Source organism: Oryzias melastigma, linkage group LG5, assembly GCF_002922805.2.
Source record: "Oryzias melastigma strain HK-1 linkage group LG5, ASM292280v2, whole genome shotgun sequence".
In the NCBI taxonomy this organism is placed as follows: domain Eukaryota; kingdom Metazoa; phylum Chordata; class Actinopteri; order Beloniformes; family Adrianichthyidae; genus Oryzias; species Oryzias melastigma.
Window position 1 is genome coordinate 12314401 of NC_050516.1, and position 11361 is coordinate 12325761.

Here is an 11361-nt window from a genome sequence, read left to right on the forward strand (position 1 = left end):
CATGGCGGCGGCGCTATTATCTATGGGGCTGTTGTGTAACAAGCAATACAAAATTTTATTGACCAACTATATATTAAAAAAAACAGTTGGGTTTTTTTGTAGTATATCTGTTTACTTGTTCTTTTTCACTGATTTATATGAAGGTTTTAAACATTTTTCTTTTGTGTGTGAAAGTTTAGTACTGAAACATCTCAAAAATATCATTTTATCAACAAAATATTTCATTTTTCATGTGATAAAATGAAGTAAAATAAATGTATTTAATTTTCTATTTGTTTAAATCACCAGAAATGTTTTGTTTTTAATCCCGTCAGGTATCAGAGAGCGGCTGAAGAAGCAAGTTCAGAGAAAAAGAAAGCTGTGAGTAAATATTAATGTGTGGAACTTCATTCAGATTAGTTACAGTTGAGGTTTTCTCATTAAAACAATCAACCAGTCCAGTCAATTTTTTTGCAAAGTGTAATTTTCCATCTTATTTAAATCATTTTGGAAAAAACTTCAGGTTTAAATTCAGATTATTTCCACTCCTGGTCTTGCTTAGTAGCAGCTGTTAAGTGAATTACAGCTCGTTGGGATGAGGAGTGCGCACGCCGGCTCATCAGACCACCACGCCGTCTGGGCCAAATGTCTTGCCCCAGCTGACCTCTCATTGGCTAATTGTTGCAACAAGCAAGCTATCAAAGCTATAATCCCACGTCAGCGTAATCCCCGTCCAACTGCATGCCCGATGCTTTGTCAGTGAGATCTGGACTGAAATCAAAAGAGCTTCAGTGTGTTTGTAACATGAGGAAATATAAGGTACTGTAGCTTTGTGTTCTTTATGGACAGCTTAGCTTTGTATGTTTGTCAGTCTTTGATTAATTATTCAGCGGGTCGTGTGTCTCCATAATCCTACGCAGAATATGTGAAGGAATAGCGCTGTTTAGATAATCCTTAATAACAATCTAGGGTTTACTTTGATTCCACATTTAGTCTGAAAACTTTGAATGAAACACGGGATTAGTTTAGTTTGTTTATCTTTAAGACATGTTCATAAACCAGTTAAAAGCATATTTATTCTTAAGGAAAAGGCACAAAAATAGTGAATCAACTCAAATTTAAGGAGGCAGTGTAAACGCCATCTGTTGTGGGGTGTCTGGGGGGGGGTCACTGCTCTACTGTGTTCATTCGTTAGTTCGTTCATCCATAAGAATCTTTTCCTAAAATAATTTTTCTATAGTTTTTTGTGAGTAAATGTTGAGACTTTTCTATAAAATCACATTTAAAATCTGTGCAGTTTTTGCAAAAGTTAGTTGATATAATGCAGTTTTTATTGGGGAGAGTTTTTATCAAAATCCTAAAGATTACACTTATTGAAAATATATATTTTTTTCTTTTTTGACAATTTTTTTTGTCAAAGCCACCATGTAGTATTTGTTAGTCCTTCCTTAAAGTGTCAACAAATCAGCTTTCATACGATAGTTTAGAACAAACGTTCCTCACAGGTAAAAAGTCACAACAACACAATGAAAACAATGAATTCTTAAAGATTTGCTTTGATTGGTTTTACATTTTAACTGTTGATTTTTGTGTTTTCCGTTGAGAAAATGTGAAATTTTTTTTTTTTTTAATGTGTAAAAACTAACAATCTTATGCTACGTTCATAAATGCAAACGCGCGATTCTGCAGCACTTCACAGCGCTGTAAAAACTATTGAACCTGACCAAAATTGACCAGCGAAAATTAAAAGTTTAAAAAGTAAACTATCTTGACAAGTATTTGCAAACTACAGCATCTTCGTCTTTCTCTTTTAGTTTTGACCCACCTCCATAACTGTTAGCCAATGACTGAAGAGATCTTTAGTCATGGTTTTGGTTCTGAACAGAAATCTCTGGTAGACTCCAGTGTGAACACAGAGCAAACACAAGGTTTAGGACTCAATCCGGACCACATTAAGCGGACTCAGTCTGAATACACCATAAGACATTTTTAAAGTCAATTTTCAGACTATTACTGCAGTGATTTGCATTCTAATTGCATGGTTAGAAAATAATTAAAAGTATAAAAAAATACCAATTACCTAAAGCTATTTTATTTACATTAAATTGCTGATTTTTTTTTTTCATTTTTTACCTTTAGAACAGACACGTCTAAAGTCTGATTCAAGGACCAAATTCTGCCTTCAAATTTACATGGGCCTGCAGGTTTCTGTCATAAAATCCATTGTTTCTGGTCTTCAAATACGAAATCAACAGTAATTTGGGTTGAAAAACAAATAATAAATTTTATGTGAAGAAACGTAAAGTATTGAATTGCAATGACCCTCTTTGCAAAAGGAAGTTTTTGAGCTCAACCCATGGGTATTATTCAAAGTTTCATATTGTTATTTTATTTAATTAATGCCCAGTTTTACATTTGCAAGGATTTTTTTCCTTAAGGATTCATTTCAATTCTCTTTCATTATCTAAGTCTGTAAAAAACATTCTCTGGAAACCATTGAGTGGAATTGGCGCACAAAGAGTTAACCTTTCCTTGAACGCACCACTTCCTGCTCCGGTTTCCTGGGTATTTGGACTCCGGCTTTCACTTTCCTGGTGTTGAAGTGGTTGGACCAGCTCCCATGAATGAGTTGAGTTCCTCCGCCAGCATCCGTTGCGTTCAGCCGTCGGCTCTTTGACTCAGACCTGCCAGAGGACTCGGACTTCCCTTGCTGTCCAGTTGGACCACTTCATCGCAGTCACAAAGGTCTCTTTTATCCATTGGCTTGAATAATGGAGAGAAAAGCTTGTTACTATGCAGATCTTTCTTACAAAGGCTATAATTGTGTTCAGTTTGATTTGTGGAATGTTTCAACTTTTTTACTTTGTATAATTGAGGTATTTCTCCTCACTGGTTACCACAAGTTGCATTTTTACTTAACAGTTTAGATGTTTTAGCAGTGAGTTGGTGGTAAAGTCTTTTAGTTGCTGACTTTTTGTCTAAATAATGTATTAAGAAAATTTGTTTTCCATTTTTAGAAACTTTAGATTGAATAACATATTGGATTTAAATGGTCATTGCTGTCCAGACACTTTGTTTTTCACAGTTTATGCTTAGCTTTATTGTCATGCTCACATCCTCTTTTTCTATGTGTCATTTCTCTTTCTTAAGTCAGGAAGTTCCTCTCAGTTTGTCCCCCACTGATTTTTTTTTCCATGCGGAGGAAGAATTTGAGTGGCGAACACAGGCGTTTGAAGAAATGTTCTAGAGAACGCTGTGGAAATATTTCCAGTATGTTGAGCCCATAATTGCTGTCACAAACCAGTCTTGAAGATGTCAGCAGAAAACCGTCTGCAGCAGCTTTAACAGCTGTCAACTCTAGTGGAGTCCAGCATTTCCTTCATTCCACTGATGGAAAATGAAAATTCTGTTTAAATGTTATTATTTTTTCTTGTTGTTTCAGTCATCTGAAAGTGTAACATCGTCCCAGCGTTCTGGCAACCTGAGCGTTCTGAAGAAGCGCTGGGAGCAAGCAGGAGACCGAAACCAGGAAAAGAGCGCTCCTGTCCCCCTAACGAAACAGTCCAGCATTCGCCGCCGGCCCCCGGTCCTGAGCAGACCTCCTACCATCAGCGAGGACAACCCTCCGATGAAGAGCCATGCCCCGCCGGCCGATCAAAGAGCCCCTCTGTCAGCCAGCAAAGCCCGGCAGCCGTCCACCGCTGAGGATCCAGAGCAGGGAGGGATGGATGGAGAGGAGCTGATGGACAGGAACGCTCCAGAGAAGTCTGAGGAGCAAGTTCTAACCAGCCCGATCGCATCTTATGAAAAAGCCAGCGTGCCGCTGAACAACCTGAAGATGAAGTTTGAGAAGGGAGAAGACTCCAAGGTAAATGAGAAGAAAAGTGAATATATTCTTAGCTTCCAAAATGCAAAACAGAAACGTGCAGGTTTGGAATCCATATTTCAGAAAAATATATAGCTTTTTAATCACACAGTATTTTAAAAAATGTTTCCCCTCATTCCCCTTTTCTGTTCTTTTTTTATAATTTCTAGTCTTCCCATTTAATTTTGTGCAGACGCTCTCCTCCTCCATCTGATTGTCTGATTCTCTGTTCCCTCTTCAAATAGTCGTCTCAGCTTCACTATCAGAGGAATGTTGGAACATTCCTGACCCTGCAGCCTCATTCCTCACAGGATCCCCACAACCGCTTTTATCTCGCTTTTTATTCTCTGCGGTGTGGGCTTTCCCCAGACTACAGATCTGTTTGAACTTTATCTGTTCTTCACAAAGTTAAACCTTTTTTTTAATATATCTGTCATCATTGTACACTTTTGTTCCTTCATTCTTCCAAACTTGATATGTTCTGTGGAGGTGTGTGGAAAACCCTGTAAAACAACAGTAAACTTTAAAAAAGCCATACGAATAATCGTCTTATAATGAGCTGACTTACTAACTGCTTAATAAATTCAAATTAATCAAATTTGGAGACCTGGGTAATTTTAAAATTATTCCTGTTCAAAATAATTACTAAAGAACATCCATCGTATCTTTCATTTTAGGGATAATGAATACACTGAGTGAATCAAATATGTTTGAAATACAGTTTTAGATCAAATGATAAACTTCACTTCAGATGTGGGATAGCTGCAGGGAAGACATTAAAATCCCTCTACAATCCTCTTTTGATCTATTTTCAAAGTGTTCCCAGTGTTCTTTTAATTATGATTATGTTGTTTTTAGTCAAAATGAAAAAAAAAGTTTTAGTTTCTGCAGAGTTCATTAGAAGTTTGTGGGCAGGACTGATGGTGCAGAGTGATCCTGCCTTCATTTCCCATCATCCCTTTGTTTTCACACTCTCCTTTCAGTTTAAGGCCCCTCACATCCCCTAACCTAACGTGAGCGGTGCAGCAGTGGAGATATCAGCCGTACAGTTTGACTCAGACGAAGAAAACAAAGATGCACATGGATCTATTTGTCTGCGAGTGAATGGATCAGAATGGAGCGGAGTAGGAAGCTTGTAGCCTGCTGATTGTAGTTAATACCACAAACTGTTTCAAACGCCACTTTCTCGTCTGCTCCAGGTTCACCACGATCGGAAAAATTAAACTTTCAGAAATGCAATTTTGATCTTCTGTATATGTCCTCCTTCATAAGAGAAATGCCACTAGAAAATGTTTAAAACACTATTTTCACTCAAGTGGGTCTTTAAAAATTCATTAGAAAATTCAAAGCTGTTATAAAGGGTGATATAATAATATAAATCAGGCATGCAACAAGATTCAGTCATTTGTACATTTTCTAAAAACTTTTGATCATAATTGATTTCCAATGTTAATTTCTTTTAATTCTGTTAAAAAAATACCATTTTGTATAAATTTAAGTTTGGATTGAACTAAAAAAGGGTGTTTGGACTTGATTAGTAGTTCATCTTCATCCAAAGTCCTTTTTGAACTTTGAATTTTTTCTGTTATTTTGCATTTTTTTATGATGAGGATTTTTTTATTGTATCAGGTTGAAATGAACAAAAAAACCTGTCATTACTGTCATGATCCATGTGAGAAAAACGTTCTTTTTTCATGTTGTTGTACTTGTTTTTGATCTCGTAGCAGAGTGGAAGGACAACAGTACTCAGCACTTCATCAGAGGATGAACCCCAGCACAGCAGTACGTCTCCAGTTGAACGCAGCAGCTTTTTTGGGATTGATGTTGATCATTTTACGCTCTTCTCGTTTGCTTCAAGAACCTCCTGTGACAAACCGAGTGCTGAGGTCTACATCTCTGCGAGAAAAGATGAACAAATACCAGACGGCTGTCTGCAAACAATCGGTAAAGAAGATCCAGCTCAACTTTCTAAACCTTCACTCTACGAAACTGTAATTTTTTACCATAAACCCCCCTCCAAAACGTACATTTATAGCGTACAGAGTAGAACATATTATTGCTCAAAGAAACCAATGGCTCATTGGATTAAAAATGTTAACATGAACATTTCAAAAACTCTCCAAGCTAAAATCAAACCTGATAGAAAGATTTTTATCATATTTTTGTTCCTTTTTTTGGATTTTGAATTTAGTTTTTTTAATTTTGCCTTTTAGATTTTTGTCTCCTAGTTTAGGACTAAGCAATATGTGTAATTATTGTTTAAAAAAGAAATCAAATTGTGCTTTTTCACCCCTGCTGATGTAGGCCAAAGACGTTTTTGCTCCAAAGACAAACACTTCTGCAGACGAACACACTCCTGCCACAGAGTGCAATGGTAAGATTAATGGAAGACTCATTTTAATAAATGATATTTAAAATTTTTGCACCTTCAAAAATAGTTTTTGGTTTACTTTAAGTGTCTGCCTACAGAAACTTGTCCAAATGAAGATCTGATGTTATCTGAATATGCTGAATAGCAACAAAGGAAGTGCTTCCATTTTAAAGGCAGTTTTAGCTTTTGGGGAGTAAACGTCATAGAAGATCAGAGGTTAAAGGAGAGCAGAAACATCATCGTGGTTTTCTCCTGCGGAGGGGGGCGGGGTCCTGTCCCTTAAAAATCACCAGCTTTCTCCATCGCCGTCGGTCTCGATCCAACAGCTCTGGATCTTCCGCAGCAACTCTGTGTAGTTTGAGATCTGTCTGATATTTCTTGATCAAGTGCGAGGCTTGCCTCGTGGTCGTCTCCAGCCTGCGACCTTTGGGTCAACCTGGAGATGGCTCTTGTAAGGTGGCGGGTGCAGCTCTGCCCAGCCAGACAGGATGCTCTGGGCTGGCATGTGCAGGTACTTAGAATTTTGTTGGAGATGCGATGGGTCCATTTGAGACCATTTATTCCTGCTGCCAGGTCTTGTTTAGAGGTTCTGTCTCTGAGCCACACAGCCGGATGGAGAGTACTAAAGGAGTCTGGGTCTGGCGTTATCGTGGCGTGTTAGTTCCATCAAACCAGAGAGCGATACCATCTGGAGCTTGCTCCTGAAATGCTACGTACACACCGGGCATGTGATCCACATTCTAAGAATGCAGGTTCTTGAATGCGCTTTCAGGTTTTTTTTTTTGTTCACACTGGACTGTCGCTACCTGATACTGGCGCATCTCCACCAGCTGTAATTTGGAAGAGACTTGATGCAAAGTTTTGAAGAGATGCAAATCTCGCTAATCTTGCTCCAGACTTCTTGATTTCTCCTTCATGATCAAATTTCAAACGCTTGGCACTTCTGTGAATTGAAAAGGGACACTTCCCATATGTCACAAAAGCAGAGTCTCTGATTGGTCAAAGTTTTGATTTTGATTTGACATGTTTTTTTTTAAGCAATTAGAGTAAGGATAACGCATGTGCAATACAATCAACAGAGGTTTAAATCCGTACAAAGATATGTCAGACATTGGATAACTAAGTATCAAATTGCTTGAAAGGGAGTGGGAGGAAACAAACTTGTATAATCCCGTCTAAGTTGTTAGCCAAACAGTTTTGTACGTAGAGCTCCAGAATTGACCTAAAACTTACATAGCAACACAATATGGAAGCCCAAAAACGGGCTTATATGCGCATTTACATTGACTCCTTGTTGAAAGAGGTCATTTGAACGAGGGTTGCCGAGGCCGACGTGAACGTAGCAGTATGGTCATCCTTGGTGGGTCGGTCTTCTGCGAAGGCTCTAAACATATATAGATTCTCAGCTTAAACTGTGACATAGCTGTGAACACAGATGCTCGGGGATCGTGTTTGCTCTCCGGGGTTTTGGTGGTCCGGATGCCACCTGGACACCTCCCTGGAGAGGTGTTTCGGGCCCCGAGGAAGACCCAGGACACGGTAGAGAGATTATGTCTCTCGATTGGCCTGGGAACGCCTCGGGGTCCCCCCAGAGGAGCTGGAGGAAGTTGCCGGGTAGAGGGAAGTCTGGACATCTTTGCTTAGACTGCTGCCCCCGCGACCCGGTCCTGGATGAGCAGAAGATGATGGATAGTTTTGGTGAATTCAGGAACTTTCTGGTTTGCTTCTCGCAGCAGAGCTAATGTCTTTTTTCTGTTTCAGGGCAGAGCACTGAGCAACCCAAGGCTCCCAGAGTGAGTCCTCAGCACAGACCGTACATGTGAACTTCAGTGTAAACAAACCTGCCGGCTCACCGTCACGCTGCATAAATGCTGTCTTTGCAGAAGTTCTGTCCGCCGGTGAGGGAGGTTTGTGTCGTTTGCCAGAAAACGGTGTTCCAGCTGGAGCGGCTGATGTCCCATCAGCATGTTTATCACAAGAACTGCTTCCGCTGTATTCACTGCAACACAAAGCTGAGGTGAGTCTCTGACTCTTCTACAGAAGCTGCTTCGATCTCAATTAAAATGAAATCATCTTTCCTTTTAGTCTGGGGAACTATGCATCTTTGCATGGTAACATCTACTGCAAGCCGCATTTCAGCCAACTGTTTAAAGCCAAAGGAAACTACGACGAAGGCTTCGGCCATCGTCCTCATAAAGAGCGTTGGGAGCCGCGGGTTGATGTGGAGGAAAGCGAGGAACCAGTGAAGCCCAAAGAACCGGAGAAACCAGAGACTGTGAAGCATCCTGCTGAGAACCCCTCTGAGGTGTCCTCACCTGGAGACGCCTCTCCTCAGGTGAAGGTCCTAGACCTCACTGCCTCACTAGAGAACCATGTCAAGGCAGAAGAAAAACATCAGCCAACAGAAAAACCAGCCGACGCCCGCAAGCTCAGGGTCGCATGGCCTCCCCGCGTTGACGAGGGCGAATCCGAAAAGCCGCTGAGTCCCGTCGCTGAAGATGTTCCCACAATCCGACCGCGGCGGGCCAAGTGGCCTCCGGATGATGCAGCGCATCCATCTTTGCAGAGCACAGAGCGGGCGGAGTTGAAGAGCCTCAGGAGGAGCACCTCCCTGAAGGAGCGGAGTCGCCCTTTTACAATATCTGTTGCCACCAAACCCCCCGTCAACGCCGGTCCCAGAGAGCGCCGCCGCCCGCTCAGGTCTCTGCTGGAATGGAGAGCATCATTTGAGGAGAAAACCTCGTCTGAGGGAAGAGCCAACGAAAACGACACGGAGGTGAAGGAAGAGCAGAAGACGTCAAGTGTGACCGTCTCCCACAGGGACACGGAGAGGTTAGCTAAACGGCAGGAACCCCCGTCTGATGACGGCGCCTCCTCTCAGCCAAAACAGAACCACACCTCTAAGAAAGTGGGTTCTACAGAAGAGGAGAAGGATGTGGAGGAGCTGAGCGCCGAGGATATCATCAAGAAGAACCGCTACTATGACGATGATGACGAGGAGGATCCTGATGCATAGAAGCTGGTGGAAATGTCTCATTCATTCCCCATAAACCAAAGTTTGATTTTTTTTATCATGAATGAGCCGTCAATTTAACCTTATAATTTAAAAGAAAAGTATGAATGTGCTCTTAATGATAGCCTTAGAGACTGAGATGTCTCACTCTGCATTTTTTTTTTAAATTAGTCATGTAAAGAAAAAAATCAAACATTTTATGACGTTTAAATTTGCAGAAGTGTTTATCTTTGTTTAGATTAATTATTGCAATTATTTTGTTGGCTCCTAACCAACTTTGTACCAGGTTTCTTCTGTTTCATTTTGAGGATTTCTTCTCTTCCGGGACCAAATTTTTTTTCTTTTCCATCAATTCAACGTTGCTTTTAAAACGGTACTGTATTGCATTACTGAAGCACAAACTACCTTTTCTGGTGGTGGGATGGTTGTCTTTATTTTTGTAAGTTTTGTACTTCACCATCGTGATTTCTGATGTTTTTTACTCTCAAATCCTTTGTTGCCTTTAAAAAACCAAATCTACTGAAGCTGCAGGGGCTCAAACTTCATGACTTTTTAACTTTTTTTTTACAATCATAAACTGTAATTGATCCAAATTCTGGATTACATAGACATATATGAAGCATCACTGTTTATTCAGATTTTTGCATACATTTTGTTAACTACTACGCAGCAAAGCGTCACTTTTTTTCCACAAATAATTCTCTTTTCATCACTTATTTACTGTTTATCTTAATTCAAGTTTTGATGAGCTCCGGGGACGATTTTTTAAATATTTTATAGTATCAGTTGAGTCATCTCAAGGCACTTTACCAACATAGAAGAGGTAAATTGACCAAATAAATCTTTGTTCCTTTTGTTTGAACTGTGGATGTCAGCAGAGAAACCTCATTAAATGTCAGGTTTATGCTCCAGAAAAATCTTTTTCCTTCATTTTTTCTTCTCATCAGACAATAGTAAGGATAAAATGGAATATTAGTATGTTTCAGGTAAATTAGATCTTTTATTTTTTACATTTTTCAAAAAAAGATGTCTTTTTCTGGACTGTTTTCAAAAGCCTCTAGCCTTTATTCAAACAGTGAATGTTCTCAGCTGTTCATGAGGCGAACATTTGTAATCTTCTCTGGACATTCATGTGTGTCAAAAACATTGCTGTGTGATTTTAATAAAGATGAAACGATGCCTTTGTTTCTATGCTTGTTTTGAAATGTACTATATTACTAAAAGTATTGGCTGACCTGAACCCCAAAGAACAATTTTGGGATGAACTGGAGTGGAGACTGAGAACCAGACCTTCTCCACCAACATCAGTGTGTGACCTGACCGATCTGCTTTTGGAAGAATGGTCAAAAGTTCCTATAAACACACTCCTCAATCTAGTGGTTCCCAGAAGAGATGAAGCTGTAATAGCAGCAAAAGGTGGACCAACATCATATTGAACTCCATGGATTAGGAATGGGATGAAACTTAAGTTCATGGCAGGTGAGCCAATACTTTTGGTAATATAGTTTAACAAAAACTTAATGATTTTTTTTTTTTTTTTTTGCTTATAAAGTCACTAATAAACAGATGGTTTTTAGGTATAAATTGTTCTAACTTGGGATGAATGTAACCAAATTAAAAATATTTTTATTCCGTCACGGGATAAATAAAATAAAAATTGAATAAAAAAAAAAAAATCTCCTGAATTCAAATCATCATAGAGGCTTACATTCAGCAGAGCCGTCCTCCTTTAACTTTGATGATTGAGATATTTGCATCAATTGACAAAATGCCAAACATATTGTTTTTGCATTTAGGGACATTTTATTTTAATATAAACAGAGAAAAATTGAGACAAAACAGATCAAAAGTGTACAAAAAGATTTTTGTGACACAAAACAGTTCAGTTCAGCAAAATAAACAGAAATTCTGTCTGAATTTTAACTTAACCTGAGAGCAACAAGTTTATACAATATGGCTTCAATTTCAACAATAAGATCCTTAACCCAAAAATAAAAGGATAGTTGCTTCTACAGCATTTGGATCTTGATGTATTGTCTAAAATAATTAAAAAAATACAGGAAGCAACACCATTTTTATTTCCTTCATTTAAAAAAATTAAAGCAATTTACTAATTTTGTAAAGAAAAAGAAA

At 39.1% G+C, this 11361-nt stretch overlaps 1 protein-coding gene across 3 annotated transcripts in view; it reads left to right on the plus strand.

Annotated features, from left to right (window-relative positions):
- The window catches only part of LOC112145661 (LIM domain and actin-binding protein 1), a 15924-nt gene extending 5517 nt beyond the window's left edge, over positions 1 to 10407 (plus strand). Inside the window, exons 3-10 of one of the 3 annotated variants that reach the window (XM_024271021.2) lie at positions 315 to 360; positions 3422 to 3847; positions 5569 to 5626; positions 5703 to 5788; positions 6149 to 6218; positions 7977 to 8008; positions 8099 to 8232; positions 8301 to 10407. In XM_024271021.2, coding sequence (XP_024126789.1) covers positions 315 to 360; positions 3422 to 3847; positions 5569 to 5626; positions 5703 to 5788; positions 6149 to 6218; positions 7977 to 8008; positions 8099 to 8232; positions 8301 to 9231 — 1783 coding nt within the window. In that variant the 3' untranslated portion in view covers positions 9232 to 10407. Of the gene's footprint in view, positions 1 to 314; positions 361 to 2569; positions 2725 to 3421; positions 3848 to 5568; positions 5627 to 5702; positions 5789 to 6148; positions 6219 to 7976; positions 8009 to 8098; positions 8233 to 8300 lie in introns of those variants that run through there. The other 2 variants (XM_024271022.2, XM_024271023.2) reach the window with 2 other exon arrangements.
- Positions 10408 to 11361: the final 954 nt, after the last annotated feature.